Source organism: Dermacentor silvarum, chromosome 8, assembly GCF_013339745.2.
Source record: "Dermacentor silvarum isolate Dsil-2018 chromosome 8, BIME_Dsil_1.4, whole genome shotgun sequence".
Taxonomy (NCBI): domain Eukaryota; kingdom Metazoa; phylum Arthropoda; class Arachnida; order Ixodida; family Ixodidae; genus Dermacentor; species Dermacentor silvarum.
Window position 1 is genome coordinate 8,206,690 of NC_051161.1, and position 20,433 is coordinate 8,227,122.

General features: G+C 46.7%; 1 protein-coding gene across 1 annotated transcript in view; it reads right to left on the reverse strand.

Moving 5' to 3' along the window:
- Nucleotides 1-20,433, reverse strand: part of LOC119460586 (structural maintenance of chromosomes flexible hinge domain-containing protein 1) — a 229,955-nt gene that overhangs the window by 92,000 nt on the left and 117,522 nt on the right. The window contains exons 22-27 of the mRNA XM_037721595.2: nt 11,917-12,016; nt 11,724-11,796; nt 10,787-10,929; nt 3,774-3,914; nt 2,887-3,049; nt 1,387-1,600 (exon numbers count right to left, since the gene is read on the reverse strand). Of these exons, the coding sequence (XP_037577523.1) occupies nt 1,387-1,600; nt 2,887-3,049; nt 3,774-3,914; nt 10,787-10,929; nt 11,724-11,796; nt 11,917-12,016 (834 nt within the window). The remainder of the gene's footprint in view (nt 1-1,386; nt 1,601-2,886; nt 3,050-3,773; nt 3,915-10,786; nt 10,930-11,723; nt 11,797-11,916; nt 12,017-20,433) is intronic.

Consider the following 20,433-nt stretch of genomic DNA (forward strand, 5'->3'; position numbering starts at 1 on the left):
TCGGAAGAGATGGCGTTTCGGCTGGCGCAGCGTGGCTGGCCGCGAACGATGCTGGCCCGCGCGCCGATAACGTCGGACTATAAACGGGCGAAACGAGCGGTCGGGCGGGTCCGCATGACACCAGTTTCCCGCGCGCACGTCAGGGAAGCGGACTGCTCTCATTGGTCTCCTTCATGCGCGGCACGCGGCAAACCGCAAGAAATCGGTCCTGGAGCGATCCCTTCTGCGGCTAGAAAAACCCGTTTCGCGGCTGCTTTCACGGCGCGCGCGTCTTGGCACGCCGCGACGTGAGCCGAAAGAGACGCGGCGCGCGCCTCGGCACGTTTGCACTGGACGGGTTGGCGCATGTGCGAAAAGTCGACCTTGCCGCCCAGCTTTCGACGAAAAAACAAACAACCATCACGGACTTCTTTACGAAGTGAAGGTATGGAATAAAAGCCTTGTTCATATGCATATTTTGTTGTCCATTTGATAATTCGGCATTCGGATAATTCGGACATTTTTTTACTCCCTTGAGATCCGAATTAACGAGGTTTGACTGTAGTACAGTAGTTCCTTCAGAAAAAAGATCTGGCATAACCTACAAAAAACACCTTTTTTCCCCATGGTAGGGAAAGAGTTAATGCGGCAGTCCTACAAATTTAGCAGTGCAGAGGCAAATGCAGTAGCACGAAATGCCAGAAGTAAGCGATCATCAGCCAAATTAAGCACGTGGCACGATATTAGCTTTCTTGCTGGCTCCTTAAAGTCAGCGTCTCCTCTATACAGCATGTTATATGGTGAAGCATATTAAGAATAGAAAGGGACCACTGTCGCAGAAGATAGTAGTACATGTTCCTTAATTATAAACATGCGCACAGCTGTTTATGAGGTTGCTGTTGCGATTTAGGGCCTTCCTCACTATTAGATTTCCCCAGTTGTGCCATTTTTTTCCCATGAGCCTTTGAAAAATGTATCAACAGGGTTCTACTGTATGAGCCACAGTCCTCAGTGTTCATAAATCTCTGTTGCAGCAGAGCCTCTTTAAATACAGAGAAGGCAATGACTCCTGAAGGAGCTGCGAGAACTTCCTATGCTCTGGCCAACTGCTCAAGTTTATTGCACAACTTTATTTAGTGCTAGCAAGATAAAAAAAAAATTTTATTCTGGAGCTTTACATGCCAAAACCACGATTCATTTATGAGGCACGCTGTAATGGGGGACTCCAGATTAATTTTGACCACCTGCATATTTTTAATGTGGGACCTATGCACAGCACAAGGGCGTTTTTTCATTTCACCCCCATCGAAATGCGGCCACCACATCCGGGATAGGATTCCGCGACCTCAGGCTTTAGCAGCACAACGCCATAGCTAATGAGAAGTCAAGAAAATGACTTCGACTCACTTCACGTTAAAGGCAAAGTCCACAGCACGACCAGAGTTGATGGACATGTGACAGAAAAGGGACTGCTTCACGGATGACGGGCAGATGATGTCTGGTAGCCGCCCCGCCAAGACTTGGTCCTTTGGGACGTCAGATGCCCAGTTCAGCTTGAGTTTGGAGACGAGACTGCTCGTCAGTGTTATGGGCTTGCCTATCTCATCACGCACCTCAAACCCTGCAAAAATCACATGAAAGCACCCAGTTCGCCACCATCAGTATGGACAACATTGACATCTAGAATATGTCTATGCCTACTTGTTCTGCAACTTTTGCTGAGCAGTTGACGGGTCTTACAACGTTAAGCAAGTATTGCTTGCTTTACGCATTTTTTTTTATAGGTCGCAAAACAAATTTTTCGAATGCCTGAATTTTTGAGGGGGATCTGCTTGATCTGCTTTGGACCAACACGAATCCACGTATGTGCAAGGCATGAGCGAGAGGCGCAGGAATAGGCATTGGCACATCGTCTGGAGTCTCTGAAGTAAAACTACATGCGAGGACAAAGGACAATGGTTAGCTTCACTGTTGCATTATTGCCGATGCTGTTTGAGACAGCACGACGCAGTGACTCATCTCCAGCGCAATCTTATAATCGGCTTGTCTGAACCTTGCGAACACCACCTCCTCTTTTTCCCATAGAAAGCAGAGACGGCTTGAGCTTCGCTTTCCGTAGGCGCATGTCCAGTTTCAAGCTACTTGTAGAGAATGTTGATTTGCCGCACACGTTCGCAATGTGATCAACAAAGAAACAGCGGTGATCACCAGTTTTCGGAGCAGACCCCACTGGCAGGCCCCACTGGCAGGCCTAGCAGGTGAGCGCTGCACCAGCCGCGTCAGGGCACAAGCTGCAGTAGCAACAGTCAATCAGAAGGCACCCCTCAGTGTGCTGGCACTCTGAGCCTATAGGAGTACCACGTGCATCGAGAGTTTTGCCAGACCGGCTCCTGATTGTTTTACATTTGCGCTTTTTATTATGCAGCTTTTGTAGGCAAGGATGCGGGTAGCTGAATGAGGGAACTTTGAGCTTTCGAACGATACCAAGATGACGGTGCTCAGCAGGGGGAAAGACAAGAGATAGCTCAGCGAACTAAGGTGTTCCTGCGCGAATGCGGGCTCCTTTCTTGCCGTCCGCGGTGACAAAATAATTTTTTTCGGACACTTAAGGCGCATTTTGCGGAATATCATTTTGATACAGTGTAGATTAGGCATTGAAGGTGCCGAAAAAGTAGTCGCCCCCCCATTTTTTTTTTTCTTTCGCGATTTTCGGTTTTAGAAACCTGTGTCCTCCCCTCCCGTTAATTCGACCCGCCAGAAGACTTCGTCAATTTTGTCAGTCCTACCAGGGTCGAATTAACGAAGTCGATTGCAGCAGTCAGGCTGTGTGCGCAATGTATTAAAATACAATCATTAGTTTTGGTGTTCATATGTTTTCCTTAATATGAATAAGGAAGCAGTGCTTACTCAAGCCTGTGATTGTCTCCCCAGCCACCCACGGAAGATCTCGGCCATTCTCAAGTTCAATTTCATCCCCATCTTCTCCAGTGCAAGACAGATACAGTGCAGCTGCCTGATGGCTTGGAAGCAGCATCAGCACTCGCTCCACATGCGCTATGTTCTTATTGTTCTGCAAGAACACAAACAAAGATATTTAGAGAAAGCGCCACAGGCAAGTACACATATAGGGAGGGACTATGGAAGACTAACTCTAAAACACACAGGTGTGGACACTGCAGTTGAACTGCTGATACAATGAAAACATCTCAAAAATAAAAAAAGCCCCCATGGACAATCATTAGGGAAAGTTCCTTTGTTTTGACAAAATACTGGGTTGCAAGTTTGCTGGATATGCACTACCATATCACGTGACATTTCTCATCCTCCTCCAAGAGGTTCTACACTGAGCCAACTGAACAAAAGGAATTCAAGTTCTAAGGAGGAGGTCGCTACACTCCCCCCTCCAACCCCCTAACCACCACCCCGGTCAGCTCAGTGGTTGCTGGGGATAGTGAGTGCACATTCTTCAACACCAAAGAGTGCATACAAAGTCGACATCAAACTTGGGTCAAGGGAATGAAAACACAGCTTATTTGCAAGCAACAAGATTACATTTTGTACAAATCACATTATTTATCTCTACATAAGCAGGATAAAGTGAAATGATCGACATTTATAAATAGCTCAACGTGAACCCTTAAGAGCCGAACCAAGTTTACTTAATGCAGTTGAGTGCCGTAAAATTAGGCAAACATGGCAAAATTTACATACAAAGGGAGGCATTCAGCAATTAACACAAAGGCACGCCGCTGTTTTGAACAAACTGCAGAGTAGTGCATCAACCAGGTCCCTACCTGAACTTCGAACTTGGCAGTGACCTTCTCTTCCTTCTGCACCTGGCGCAGGGTGAGAGGAGGGCCCGTGATGGTGCCCTTGCAGCTGTTTGACAGATCCACCGTGTAGGTTGGCAGGCCAGTCTGACGAGGTGCCTGAAACTGGGGACAAGCAAAGAAAGTGTGCAGACTCCGTTAATGGCAAATGAGCTCGTAGGCAGCAACTGACAAGAGAAAGACTTTAGATCACACCACAACATAGCTCACAGGGGCACAATTCGCACATGGGAGTCAGAATAGTCATTTTCTGTAGTGGCGCAGCATGGCGAATTAGATCCCCTAACATGTCTCACTTTGCTTAAATTTCCTGTGTTTGAGGGAGGACGTGGGGTCAACATTAACTTTTTAAAGTGAAGCTTTCTTTGCCTCTTCCTTCAACTTTTACGCTGCTGCTGCTGTTGTCTTGCACGCCGCATCAGGGTGTGGTTCAGCGTGTGTTTATACAAGGCAGGAGCCTGGCAGAGAGGAAAGTCGACACAAGAAACTCGTTTGGACCTCGCCATCATGTGGCATGCGTGCAATGCCCTCTATAGCTCCCTCGGTGTCGCCACATTAGCCTCTTGACAGCCGTAGTTATTGGTGACCACCCTCAAGAGCATTGCAGAAACTGCAGCACTTACCCTTCTACTAACGTGCAAGTCTAGAGGGGACGTCGATAGAACTGCAGAGAGGAGGCAGAGAATAGGTTCTACTACTAATGTGCAAGTCCAGAGCGGACGTAGATAGAATGGCAGAGGGGGGAGAGGAGGCAGAGAATGGGTAGAACCAACGCTGTTGCAAAACGAGTGAATAACAGCCTTGCCCCTCTCGCAGTTGCCATACAGCGGGAGAAGGCGAGAGTGGGAAAACATGCGAGAAGGCAAGAAAACAGTGGTTGCGCGCAAAGTGTAGGTACGGTACGCTTGTGCTATTTCTGAAAAATAAACACCATGCAAATTTGTCAAGCGGACAACTGACACAGGGAGCACAGATGCAAAGCCGCATTAAAATATTGTAGGATCTAGGCGACACTACGGAAGCAGTCGCTACAGAATCAACACTTCCATGCCCGCCGTGGTACACTGACGGCTATAGCATTGCCCAAGATAGCGGGTTCAATCCCGACTGTGTTAGCCGCATTTCAACTCCAGTAAAATACAAAAACACTAGTGTACTTACTAGCTTTAAGTGCAATTTAAAGAACACCAGTGTGTCAAAAACAAACCGAAGTCTGTCACCATGGCGTGCCTCATAATCCGATCGTGGTTTTGGCAAATACCCCAGCCCCATAATTCAATTAAAGTTTAACACTTCTGCCACGATGTGATGTGCCACGTGAGGCACCGATAATGCACAACCCTCTCGGAGATTATGAACAATGGGGCGCAACAACTCCTCAAGCAAACACGTCTCCCTGTATATTCTGTGTACTACACAGAAAAACAGCAGTGGTGCACGCAAGGCAATGTTTAACATCAACTCATCACTCTCGTAATGGACTAAATGCTGAAGAAATTTCATATTTGCCGTCAACATCACCGCTAATTACAGTCAATCAAGGCAAACAGCATAGAAAGATTCACTTACACCGATACCCACCATGCGTGGGATCCACATATTTATTTCTGGTCCAATTACAATGAAAGTTGGCACATATGTTTGCTATTATTATAGTATGAACTAGCCAAAGTATAACTCCCCTGTCTCCATCAATTGCTGAACTACATCTTTCTTTCACTAATTTTGTGGGGAAATTAAAGAACTTACAAAATACATGAGAAGTATGGTTGCATTTTGTATGTATTCTCATATGTAGGCCACATACAGTGCCATTCTTGTATTTTATTTATTTTTATGTGATGATGTGCATTAACATTTGTTAATACACACATAATATGAAAGAATGACATACATGCAAAGGGCTACATAATAAATTGAGAAATGAACTTAAAGGGCCCCTAAACCACCCAGAGGTCGAAATTTAGTTCTGGTGTTGCAGTTGTATACGAGTCTACAACGAACACGTAGCCGCGAGAATTTTTCGAAACGGTGCGTAATAGCGGAGTTACACACGTTTGATGATCGAAACATGGCCCTCACTCGTTTCGCTCTTTCCTTCGCTACTAGTCGAGTGGTCCCTCCTCCTCGCCGAGTGCTCCTCCAAGTGTCACATGACATACGTCATCGCCAACAGGCTTTTCAAAACACTGTCCACTTCCGGTTAAGGCACGTTCACGATAACGGCAAATATACTGACGGCCTCCAGTGCCGTAGAACGTCTGCCGCGCAAGAGGTATCCAAAGTAGACGGCAGTTCAGCATGCGCACCGCCCAACGCACGATTTACGGGCCAGTCAACGACCGTGAAGCTGCGCGCCTCCTTCACTGGCGACGAAAATATCGGCTGCAGCTTCTGTTCCAAGCAAAATAATGTCCACTAGATAAAGCGATGCATAAATTGTACATTTTATGAAAAACGATATCCACTGTCAAACGTTGAACACGAACGAAAGCTCCAATACTTGTCGAGCTCAGCTGCAGTGCACGGCAGCTGCTACCAACGGGAGACGACCAGCTGGGCTGTGCTCGCATCGCAGCCGACGGCACCACTAATAGCAGCGTATTTCTTCTTTGTGTACAATTATTGCGAAGAACGACAACAACGGTAAGAAAACACTGCAGCAGTGGCTTGTGAGCCTCGGCGATTCATTCTAAAGAACCTTCCGCTTTAGCTTTGATGTGAACCGGAGAAGGCCTAGCGACGATATCGGCGCCGTCGAGTGATCAGCAGCGGTGAGGCTGCCGCACAAATGGGTCCAGGTCTCATCCTCTCTACGGCAAGGAAATCTCACAGTTCGTGAGCAAAACTGCCGAACGGCAGCCAGCGAATGGCGAATGACGTGCAGCGAGTTACCTTGCCGGTAACATGGACGGGCCTAAGTCGCAACTCACCACTTCTCGGCTACCCGCTGTTGCTGCCGTGCCAGCCCAGGCTCATGCAAAGCGTGCCGCTATGGACCTCATGTTGCGCGCACGTCTAGAAAGGCCAACACTGTAGCACTCTGCTCGCGCAGCTAGTCAGACTGCTAAGCTCGATCGTGTTGGAACGCGAGCAATTACTGTAATTACTGATTCGCAAGTGCGCACAAGCCAGCAACACGACGAGGAAAAGCAGGGAGCGCGCGTACCTGCTAGCAGATTAACCGGTAGTCGTAGGTTCTTGCTCGACCAATAGACATCGTCGCTCCGTTGATATCACTAGATGCACCCTGGTTACATCGACCACTAGGGAAACCGGAAAGGCTCGGAGAGGAGCACGGCATTTTTTTTATTTTGTGGTGCGCCCACGGCACATAGCACTGCAGCATTTGGCATCGTTGATCGTGAGACAGCATTCTGAACTCGTTGCGCGTGTTTACTTGAAATCTTTAAAAAAAATTGGAGGTGGTTTAAGGGCCCTTTAAGGCAACAATAAGAATGTCACGGTGCAAAGAAATGCTGAAGGAGCAGGTGGTTGCTGAGATATCAGCTCCATGAGCAAGACTGAAAGCATAAAATATTATTTTGAGAACATGGCCTTCAAAGTTCTGCCTTTCTTTTTTTGTACCTTACAAAAGACCACGGCTGTAGTATTTAGTGTTTTTTTCCGGGCAGTGCTTTTTCTTTTCTGGCGCTTTTTTTTTTAAAGCAATTTCATTGCCTTCTTTTTTCGTTTGGCATATCTTTCTACCGTCCGCTGAAGGAGGGGAGGGGGGGGGGGGAGTTGGGGATCACAGATAACCTTTGTGTTCCTTGACGGAGATTGCTGAAATTTTGCACACACATTGCAAATCATTAAAAAGAGGCAATTCTAAATTTTCATAGAAATACTAATATTACCATATTTACTCGCATAATGAATGCACTTTTTTTCCCGAAAAATATGCGCGAAGTTGGGGGGTACGTTCATTAGGCGGGGTAAAATTTTCAGTGATCTTTTTTTCCGCAGCCACATCGAAAAAAGTCGCAGTTTCGCCCGAAAGGTGAACCATCCATTTTGATAGCAAATGCGTAGACAGCTATACAAAGTGAGAATAATAGTTTTATCGGCCGTATAAACTTGCAAACATTCGCTAACTATATAAATTAACAAGCATGATGTCAGCGCACACCGGCAAACCTGAACACATCACACTCGATGGCCGTGGACACTCGCTGTCAAAACGCTGGCGTGAGACAGGGCGGCAGACAGCAAGCAAAGTGACCTTCGTGCCGTGTATCGCTTCAACGCTAACTGAGCGGCGACAACGGAGCACGCGCAAAGGTATAAGCCATCGTCACACCTAGACTCTGCCCCCGACGCAGATCACTGTCAAGATAGGGCGCGCGCGGCTGCGCAATGCAGTTACTGCACATTGCTTTTACAGTCCCACGCAATCCTACCACCGGCTAGTCTGATCCTTGCGATAAGCGTCACCTCTTTCTCATTGTATAATCAGATAAGGGTTCCAATTTGGTTTCTGTATGCAAGTCCAGTTTGGAACTTTTTAAAGTGAGCATTGATTTCCCACTCATCATCACGATGCGATCAACAAAGAAACGGTGCATCGATGAGGTTTTCGAAGCAGGCCTAACTGGTGAGCACTTCACTGGCAGTGTCGGCTCGGCGCACCAGTTGCCGAAGCAACAGCAATCGAAAAGTGCCTCTCAGAGTGCCGAGGCACTGAGTCAATAAGAGGGCTGCTTGCATCACAAACTTAATCAGACTGACCTCTCATTTATTTATGTTTGCACTTTCACTATGTAGCTATTAGGTGAGAAGGCTCGAGGGGGGGAATTAAATTCTGAGGTATTACGTGTCGCAACTACGATATCATTATGAGGCATGCTGTGGTGGGGGACTCCAGGTTCATTTTAACCACCCAGAGTTCTTTTAACGTGCACCCAATGCATGGTACACGGGCGTTCTTGCATTTCGCCTTCACCGAAAAGAAACCGAGGCAGCCGAAGGGTAGGAACAGAGAGGTGATAATATAAGATTTCAAATAATACCAAGATGGCAGCACTCGGTAGCAGAAGAAACTAGCAGCAACTCGGTAAACTTTAGTGTTTTTGCTCAATTTTGAGCTCTTTTCTCGCCGTCCGCACTGGCAAAATCAATTTGGGGGAGGGGGGGGGGAGGGCACTTAGAGTGTTTTCAGCTGAATCGTTTTGATATAGCACAGATTAGACATTGCAGATGCCAAAACCAATTTCAACCAACCCAAAATCAATTTTTAAAGCAATTTTCGCGATATGACCATCACGTATACCCTTACGTTATATTTCTCGTGCAAGGAGCAAAATGCTAGTGTAGTGATGCTTTTTCTTTCTAATTTTTTCATTGTCAACCAAAATATATCAGATTATAAAAGCTACATGCAAATAAGCACCTGGCTCTGGTAGGCAGATGGCATTGCTGCTCCATTAGGATGTTTGGAATTTTTACACTTGCTGCCCTGTACAGTTACTTAGAGAAAAGCAGCATAGAAATGGATTGCTGTGTGCCCAAGAGAGAACACATGCCGCAGGATGTGCACACTTTGAATAAAGACAACTTGTGGTGCACGTATAAGACAGTGACACTCTTCTTCATTTTTTTTAATTCTTCTGCAAAGCTTAGGAAAATACAGTAGAACATCGCTGATACGTGTTCACGGGACCGTAAAAAAAAAAACCGAAAGAGCTGGGAAACGCAAGAGCCGAGAAATAGGAAAATTTGAGAAATAAGAGTAGTGTTGAACTGCACACATTATTTTAATTCTTACTTGTGAAAAAAAAGTCGCAGTTTCGCCCGAATACCGAAGCATCGATTGTGATAGCAAATTATTAGACAGCTATACAATGTAAGGATAGTAGTTTTATTGTCCGTATAAACTTGTAAACATTCGCTTATTAACTATATTAACAAGTATGGTGTCAGCGCCCACAGGCAAACATGAACACATCACTTGATGAACGCGGACACGCGCTGTCAAATGCTGGCGTGAGGAAGTGCCGCTGCGGTAGCGAGTGAAGTGACCTTCATGCTGTTGTCTATCGCTTCAACGCAAACTGAGCGCCGAGAACATACAGCACGCACAAAGCTACGAGCCAAGATTCACCTACACTGCCTAGACTCTGCCCCCAACACAGATCGCTTTCAAGACACGGCGCATGCAATCGCCGCGATGTACGCAGTTGATGCTAGAGTACAACGCCACTCGCTACCCCTCTCTCCCTCGCCGGTGCCTCGAGCGCAAAGGAAGAAGGCGCGCTCCCTCCCTGCTTTTTTTTTTGTTGCGCGCAAGATTCAGACGCGGTCGTCGGCTCCCCTCGCACGCTTTCACTCGCACATACATCGTACGGCGCGTGGCGACGGCGTTATCGCCCTTGGACTTTATACGGAACATCTATGCGCCAAAACTAATTTTTGGGCCACAACGCGTCACAGACACCATCTTTAGATAGCAAATATGGATCTTAAAGGCCATACTTTTGCTGGCAGAAACCGAAAATACGACATCGGTGTCGCCCCCGACACTTTGGGCGGCCAATGCCATCGTCAAGCTACCAAGCCAAGCGACATGAAAAGTCAGAATGGCCGCTTGGGCCGGCGCGGGGTGGCAGTTCGCAACGTATGATGTGGGAACGGTTCCACAGTTGCGACGCAACAGCGGGGTTACCAATGCATTGAGTTCTATGGGAGCTGTGCTGGGAGCGGCCGAAAATGACGCAACAACCTGGAAAACGCAGCACCCAGGAACGTAACAGCGGTGTTTTACTGTAAAACAAAATTAAGAATAAATTTTTGTACACATTTCCATGCTTTTCATTTATCACTCTGCACAAACAATCTGCCAACTGAAACCTTGTAAAGTTCAAATACAAGATCGGCCTTTATGATCACATGATCATCATATCAAGTACTTAATAGAACTGGTACTCATGCAACCCTTTTAATATCATCCTAGCCCAGCGAAGAGTTAAAAGACTTACCTTGCAAATTACAACAAACTTGGGTTCGCAGGTATAGTTTCCTGCCATATCAAGCACAGCTAAGTCAAAAGTTGGTGCAGAACCATTTTCAAATGACAGCTGGTCTTCAACTTCAGGCAGAACTTGCAGTTCATGTGCTGGCCCTGATAAGATGATAAATCAAACACATGTACACACAAAAAAGAAATGTGGTAGCTAGCCACAGACATTATTCACATAGCAGCAATACCACCACTAGCACACAAAAGGTGCATCAAAAAGTCATTACCGTGGGTTACGCGCAAGCGTATGGACGCCGCGAACATGCACAGCGAGCACTGCGGCATCAAAGCACAAGCGGAAAGGACGCGAACGCGGTGGCTCAATTGACCTTGACAGTGTAACGCCTCGTGTGCCACGGGGAAAGCGCATATCGCTACACATGAAAAGAAGAGACGCTGCGGAGATTCAGAGCAAGCACCACAGTGTCAAAACACAACGGAAAGGGCACAAACGCGGTCGCTACATTGATCTCGACAGTACGACGCCTGGTGTGCTATAAGGAAAGCAGCACAGAAGCGCATATTGCTACACATGCAGAGAGAAGATGCTGCAAACATGCACAGCAAGCCCCGCGGCGTCGAAACACAAACGAAAAGGGCGTAAACGCGTTCGTGGACGCTACATTCATATCAACACTGCAACGCTTCGTGTGCCACAGGCAAAACGCATATTGCTACACATGCAAAGAAGACATGCTGTGAAACTGCACGCCAAGCACCACGATGTCCAAGCACAATGGGAAAGGGTGCAAATGCGGCGATTCTCTTCTTCACCTCCAGACGCCTTCCTCCTCCGGCGCTCATTTCCCTCGTGGCAACAAACAATCTCGTCAATTCGGCAGACTACTACGCTTTCGTGTAAAACCTAAATATCTACACTTGTGCGTAAAACTCACCAGGTAGCAAACGGATCTTGAGGGTCTGTGTGTTCTCATCAAGGCCAGGAATTTTTACCGTCAGATTGAAGCTCTTTTAATAAAACAAAAGCACTAATTAGCACTCAACAAGCCTGTTTACAAGCACACACAAATTAAAAATGGAGAATATCGAGAGTGCATGCATGTAACCCTTAAAAAATAAGAATCTTACCTTTCCTGAGTTTGACTCCACAATCCCCTTGGCCACAATGCCCTTGATAATCAGAGAGTTGCCTTTGGCTTGGACACCATCATAGGACAATTCCAGGCCACTAGACAGAGCAAGAGATGAATGCAAATGCTAAAACAACCACACAGTGAACATTTGCTAATAAAAAAAAAACTGAGTGGGTTACCCGCAGCAGTATATACTTAAGCGTGGTTGATGGCACCTTGGTGTTTCAATAGGTAATTCATACAATAACCAGTGTTGCAAATGAACGTTAAAGAGACCCCCGAAACGAATTTGATGATTTTGTACAAACGTACTGAGTCATTAGGGTAGGTCCTTCTGATAATTAAGTGACTCATTTAAGCACTACGGATAAAGCGTGTAATTCATTATAAAATTTTTAATTGTGGGGTCTCACACGTGCTCTTGGGACAAAGAAACGACAACACAGTAGTGTAAACAATCAAAAGTGCATTTATTGCACCTTTCATACACTAATGCACACTAGCCGAATTACTACCCATAGAACATTCACATGGGCGCGCGACAAATCGAGGAAGTCCAACTCACCGCGACCGGAGAGCGAGCTAATATGCTAGCCCGCATGCTACACACCAATGCCTAATCGTTCACGTACGGTCACGCGAACGGTGGCGCGTGCGAACGATCCGTGTTCGTCCATACCGGTGCCCTGCTCCTACCCTCGCGAGGCGGACTCGTGAAGCATGGATCGGCACAAGCGCGGAACATCGACATCGTTCACCGACCCCACTTCGAAGAGGAAGCGCCTTCGACCTTTAGCGCCCAAGTAACCTCGCTGTTAAGTGGCGTTAGCAGCACAACACTTGCGCCATCTCTCACAATGCGCCGTAACCATACCGACCTCCACCTCCGTCAAGCTACACGGCAAAGCCTGATTACAGGAGACGAAAGCCATGCGGGGAAAACAACATCAGGGGACGTGTGAGAGTCGCGCATCCCCGCAAAATACATGAAAGCCCCGGTGATACGATCACAGCTGGTACGAATTTCAGTGCGACATGAATTCGTAACATTCCCCCGCCGAAATACATTGCTCTTAATACGAAAAACATTGGCTGTTACGAACACGTTGCCGCGCCGCTGCGGATCATACCAACGCGTGAGCAAGAGCAGCGGCAGTGGCCAAGCCAGCGGAGCGACCGGTACGCGCCTTTCCGATTGCTAGTAGGTACATCAGGGGCATGGCACTGCGGGTCACGTGACTTCTGCTTAACACGTGTAGTCATGGCAATCGCGGAGCTCATAGGTGCCTAGGGACATAATTGCTTAGGGACTTTAGGCACTGGTCTGGCCCGAGACGGTCTTTGGAGGGAGCGCCAGTCGCTTGTCCGCAGGCGTGAGGACAAGCGGGTGCAAGAGATAAAATTGTGTCCGCTCTTGCGCAAGCGGATACTACTCGCATTCAGTGCCCCGGTAATAAGAACTAAGGATAGCAACTAACTAAACTAAGGATAAGCTATAAGAACTAAGGATAGTAGTTTTATCGGCCGTATGAACTTGTAAACATTCGCTTACTAGCTAAATTACCTAGCACGGTGTTACACGGGCAGGGGTAAACATGAACACATTTGGCTCAATGACCGCGGAAACCCTCTGCCAACAAGTCATAGTGAGAAGGCGCGACAATAGCAGCGAGCGAATTGACCTCCGTGCCGCCTCTCGCTTCGACATGAACTAAACGTCGAAAGCACAGCGCATACGACTCTATCAGCGCTAGTTTCTCTTTGCCCACATTGCAGATCGCTTTAAAGATGAGGTCCATGCGGGCGCACACTTTGTGCATGTCGCAGATCGGTTTCTAGATACGGCGCCCGTGCCGCAGGCAGCAGCCGCTGTATTCAACATGATGGCAACGTCTTGTCGTCTGGAGAAAATGACAATCTGCAAGACTCCGGCAACTGCTTTGAAAGTAATGGATGCTTTTGACCTCATCATTAAAGTTATCAGAGCTCTCAACAATGACATTGCGATGGCTCCTTTAACGGACTGTTAGACTCGCGTAACGACTTTGGTTGCCATAAAGTGCAAGAAATCCAGGCTGACCGACTTCTGGAAATAAATCTTCCAGTAAGCGTAAGCTTGCCAAGCATGCTCACTTTGTCATAAATATGCAGTGAAATTTTGATAATTCAAACCACTTCAATGCAGCGGTGCATATGCCACAAAATGGGTTTTTCGCGATCGGCCGGGCACACGCGTTAAGTTAGGAGCCGACCGCAATGTACGAGAAATGCTGTAACAGCGGCGCGAAATGCATTCTCTCGTGAAGTTGACACTTTATTAACCGCCTTCAGTACGTCTCAACCTTTGTTGCCACGCTATAGATTTCCCGGACAATGGTTTCGGTTTCGTTCGCGACTTTCCTGTTTGGCATACGTATATACATACTAAAGTGCACTAGACAATGGTTGAGTGGGCTGAATGGCGCTCTACCGCTGAGGCACCGAGTGTGGAAAAATTGTGCGAGGGCACTGCAACCAAACTGGATTGGGGTGGAGACGCGCTCTGCGGCATATTCAACGTACTTTCTCTGCGAGCGCCAAGGCCGATCGCGCATAGTACACTCTTAAAATAGTGCTTTATTTCAACTCCAAATTTATGTTTACACCATTTTGACAAACATATATATTTGAGGCATGGATTATACAATGCGACGTCTTCAATTTTGCTGTCTTTGTCAAGCGCGTCGTCTGCTAGCGAGCACGCGTTCACTACGCAGTCTGCTGGCGGACGCCCAGTTTTTCTAGCAGAATGTCTGTGATGATGATGATCGTTGGAGTTTATTGGCGCAAGGGACAGATGTCAACAAAGAGCACCAAAGGCAATAATAATGGCTTGTCAGTGGTACATGAATGGTGAGTTATAAGGTGCGGATAAAACAGATGTGGCATGGCTGTAAAGGGGCCTAAATATAGTCGCTCTAAAGTGCCTAATCTCTATAGGTAATAAGATTATGGCAATGACTAATGAAATGTGCTATGGATACGAGAGATGCATTGTGAAAGACTGATGATATACTAAAATATGTCAGAGGCGAAAATTTTCAAAAGGCACTAATCCCTTTACAGAGCACTTGAATTGTAAGTGCTTGGAGGCGTATGCTATACTGAACTACTATCACAGCTGCATCCTCTGGAGAGAGGATGTGCTACGTTTTAATTGGGCTGATAACATGCAAGACAACATTGTCCAAAAAAGCGAGGACTGCTTTGGTATTAAAAAGCGCTTTTTTACCAAGAAACATAGCGGGATGGAGAGGAACACAACAGCGGTATGCGAGAGAAAAGATTTCTTCCTCTCTCTCTCGGCTTCCCGACACTCCAGAAGGGCGTGGAGGACAGTGAGCCTCTCGCCACATCTACCACAAGTTGGAGGATCATTACCATTGAATAGAAAATTACAAGTAATGTGGTACCAGAGAGCTCAATAGCAGGGTCTGGTACTATTCCTCTCTTATTAGTGAAAAGGACGCATGTGCTTTACTGTGGGCTCAACCTGAAACCGTTTTCGTCAGCCTATTTAGCCACTTTATTTAAGCCATGCTGGACATGTCGTTTGCAGACAGCAATGTTGCACGATTTAAAACCAATCTGCACATCATCTACATATACAGAGTAGAGCATCGTTCGTGGTATAGCAGTGCCTAGAGAATTCATTTTCACAATAAACAGTGCGCAGTTAAGCACACTGCCTTGCGGAACACCAGTTTCCTGGGTGAAAGACCTCGACAAGGCCTGGCCCACCCTTGCACGATAGGTTCGGTTAGAAAGTTAGCTTCCAATATTACTCAACATGTTGCCGCGGACGCCCATGCTGGAAAGGTCTCGGATAATACCGAAGCGCCATGTGGTGTCATACGCTTTCTCTAAGTCAAGAAATACGAGAGAAAAAAACTGTTTGTGTATAAAGACATCCCTTATGGTTGGCTCAATGCGGACAAGCTGGTCTGTAGTCGACCTACCTTCTCAGAAGTCACATTGGTAGGGAATCTAATATTCCGTTGCTTTCTAGGACACAGATTAGGCGCCAGTTAATCATCTTTTCGAAGAGGTTGCACAGACAGCTTCTCAAAGCAATGGGTCTGTAGCTACTAGGGAAGGACGGGTCCTTGCCCTGTTTAAGAATGGGCATTACTATAGCTTCTTTCCAAGAAGATGGAATGTAACCAGCAGCCCACACGACATTAAAAAGAGGGAGGAGTGTCTTTTGTGTTTCAGGGTGTAGGTGCTTGATCATCTGATAGATGAAACGGTCAGCACCTGGTGCCGAGCAGTTGCAACTAAGCTAGAGAAGCTTTAAGTTCAACTAAACTAAACGGGCAGTTGTAATGTTGATTTCGGGAACATTGATCAAGGAGCTGTCGTTCTGCGCGCTCTTTGAACCTCAGGAATGTTTGTGTGTAATGAGATGCACTGGAGACATATTCAAAGTGTTCGCCCAGACAATCTGCCTGATCCTCCAGGCCATCTCCTTGGGTACTCACTAAGGGCAGCGTGTTCGTCTCACGACCCTTTAATTTATTCACCCTATTCCATACTTTTGCCTCGTCTGTGTAAGAATTTATACCAGAAATGTACCTCTCCCAACTCTCTCTCTTTGCACGTCGACGTGTCCTTCTGCCTTGCGATTTAACCCGTTTGAAATTAATAAGGTTTTCGGCAGTAGGAGAATCGTGAAGCAATGCCCAAGCTTTGTTTAGATTTTTGCGTGCTTTACGACATTCTTCGTTCCACCAAGGAATGCGGCACTTCTTAGCCAGTCCGTTAGTTTGTTTATTACATTTCGTAGCAGCGTCAATAATAAAACCAGTTATATATGTTATGGCGTCTATGTTAAGAGCAACAATGTCATCACGGCCTTCACGGCCTAAGTGTGTGAGCTCTCAGAACAGTTCCCAGTTCGCCGAGTCCATGTTCCATCTCGTTTCGTTGAGTTTAACATAATTGGGAAGTGGTCGCTTCCATAGGGGTTATTGAGAACGGACCACTCCAGGTAAGGCATTAGTGTGCTCGACACTATGCTTAAGTCTATGGACGAGTATGTGTTATGTATAATACTGTAGTACGTAGGTTCTTTCTTGTTTAATAAACATTCACCTGAAGAAAACAGAAAATTTTCTATAAAGCACCCTCGCGCATCACAACGAGAGAAGCCCCCCAGGGGGCTATGATCGTCAAGATCACCGACAACTATGTGTGGCGGAGGAAGTTCATCGATGAAGCTCTGAAACTGTGTTCTGGAAAGCTGATAGGAAGGGGTGATGTAGATGGAGCTAACTGTGACTAGCTTCCCAAACAACACTGCTCGGACAGCAACTGCCTCAAGGGACGTTTGGAGGCTTAATTGCTGACATGCAACGCCCTTATCGACCATAAGGACCACACCCCCCGACGAGACGAGAGCGTCGTCGCGGTCTTTGCGGAAAGTGACATATTGCCTTAGAAAGATTGCGTTAATTTTAAGTGTGTTTCTTGTACACACATCACCTTTGGATTGATTTTTCAGGGGAGTTCTTTAACATCGTCAAGATTGCGGAGAAGTCCTCTCACGTTCCTTTGTAATACTTGGGTATCCATAATGGAAAAGGAGTTAGTGTTGTGTGTCAAAGAAGACAGAAGTTACTTCACGAGACCTTTCCAGGCCCCGTGATGCGGAGTTTTTCTTTCTTCCTGGCGCGCTCGAGGGAGCTGCGCCATTCTTTGAGCATCTCAGACGTCGATGTTGTGCTTATATCCATCACCTCGTCTGAGGCGGTGGATAGTGCCCGCTCAACGGGGACATTCACGGGGGTTTCGGACCTATCTGCACGGGCAGTGGCCCTGGGTCCAGCAAGCCCGCGGGTCTGCTGGCCCTTCCGTGGCAGGGGGTGGAACAGCGCTGGCTGCTCCAGCCGAGGGGGGGGGCTGATGGCGTGACCGCCGTCACACTCCGTGTGACTTGGGCGGCTGCCGAATGATGTGGTGCTGCCCCCCGGCGCGCCACATCAGTGTATGAAGGACTCGACTGGTTGTGGAGATAGAAACGCTTACGTGCCTCTGGGAAAGATAGGTTTAGTTTGACTTTCAGTTCTATAATTTGTTTCTCTTTTTTCCAGGAGGGGCACGATCGCGAGTAGGCTGGGTGATCTCCTTCACAGTTGGCACAGCTGGTTGCTGAAGTGCAGATGTCAGAAGCATGTTCATTTGAACTACACTTAGCACAAGTAGCGCATCCTCGGCAGTTTTGCGACCCATGCCCAAAACGCTGACACTTGAAGCATCGACGCGGATTTTGGATGTATGGCCTGACACGAAGCTTGCAGTTGCCGGTTTCAATTGATTCTGGTAGATTGCTAGTTCCGAAAGTAATGATAATATGCTTGGTAGGTATTTGCTTGTCATCTCGCCTTAATGTTATCCTCTGAACCTTGACTACGTTCTGGTCTTGCCATCCTTCAAGTAGTTCGCTTTCACTCAGTTCAAGGAGATGATCTTCCGAGACGACACCACGCACTGTGTTCATCGACCTGTGGGGGCCCACAGTCACGGGGATGTCTCCAAACGCCACAAGTTTCGAAAGCTTGTCGTACTGTGGTTTGCCGCAACTTCGAGAAGAAAATCGCCGCTTCCCATCTTCGTTACTTTATAACCTGGGCCTATTGCTTCAGTGAGACATTTGGCTACAACAAATGGCGAGATCATTCGGACTGTCCTAGTTTCATGCTTGCTGTGTACAACGTGGTACTTCGGAAAAGACTGTTGCGGTTTCATAAAGAAATTAAAACTTTCATCGGTGCGCCCCCCTTTCAGGGAGCGATCAGGTAGTGCGGGAAAAGCACTTGCCATGTAAAAATGGAAAATTCGGTGGCGATGGTAGCCACCCACCACCGAGCCCAACAAGGGGATGCTACAAGGTTAGAATACTTGCAGACGCCAGCCATGCATCGCGCTATAACCTCATATAAAATACCCAAGGTTGGATAGATACACCAGGTTAACCCTTGCCACCCAGGAATTCGGAAGTTAGAAGAAGTGACTAGAAGACAAGACAGTTGGAAAAGTGAGAGAGAAAGGCAAAAGATTGAAGAGAGGGACAGGAAAAGGCGACTGCCGATTTCCTCCAGCTGGGTCAGTCTGGAGGTGCCGTCTATGTGAAGCAGAGGCCGAAGAGGTGTGTTGCCTCGGCCGGAGGGCCTTAAAGGTCCAAACACCCGGCATTGGCTCAACCCCAGGATCCCCCTTTCCCCAGACACGGCTAAGCCGCACACGGCTACAGGCGGGAGAGTCCAACCCTCGTGTGCTCGGGTCCGTGGCAGAACGTCTGTGCAGTACTTTTTTTTTTTTGTTTAATTTCCTTGGTGCACCCATGACTTGACAGCCAGTACCAAATGAATTTTTTTTAATAGTTGTGGCCAGGTAAACTGCCGTTTTTACCACTGTCGTCTAAAAGTAACTGGTATCTCTGCAACATGATGGCTACGTACGAAAATTTTATTATTGGTATCGTGTCATTTTATGCGCGCTTCTTGTTGGTGGATATTTATCAGGGACAATGATCGAAGACAACAATATTAGAGTGAAAAAAAAAACTGGTTTATTAACTGCATGGCACGAAGAATGATCAACGTATTTCTAGGTAATTAAAGCGAAGGGTACATAGACATGTATATTCACAATATATATTTAAGGGAAAAAATAAGAAATATTCTAAATGCACGAATTGAAAAAGTCAGAACTCCCGACCGGAATAAGCGATGTGTTTGCAGTAACAAACACACTCATTAGTGAATACTGCACATAAAGCTCTCATTCACAGAAATAATATTCATAGCAGGCAAAACCATCTTATATATATATATATATATATATATATATATATATGCAAGTTAATTGATATACTGTACGCATGACACCGAATAGTCGTTTCCATTCGAATGTAACAGCACTATTGAAGTCTCAAAGGTGAGCGACCAATGCAAGTGAGGACTGAGTCCGAATGATTGTACTGCCAGAGAGTCGTGGCTATTGCGCAGAGGCTCAGTTCCTGAGAGAATTAACGCACGGGTGTTAATAAGTCCTGCTTAACAAGTTCCTAGCTGTCATTCAATATAAACGCCCTGTTTTGGGGCAGCCTGTATATCTGCTAACTTGATTCAACCAAGGAAAAAATTTTTTGACAGTCTCACCATGTTGTCAACCCATTAAAACTGGGTCCATTATGTGGTACCACACTATTCTTCTTCAAAGAACGCAGCAGATCTGCACATATCTCTACGTGTATGCGAGACATGCCGTTCCTATGTTTCATTATGGTCGTTATGATTAGCACCGGATAACTGAAGGCAGCCGTTTATAATATACAAGCTGCTCAATTCAGCGGTCATACATTTGGGAACGGCATTACATTTATGTATGAAAAATATGATAAGCGTAACCAGTTTTTCTCGGAATTCAGACTTGAGAATAATTTATTTTGCTTACACCCGTAGAAGAAAGT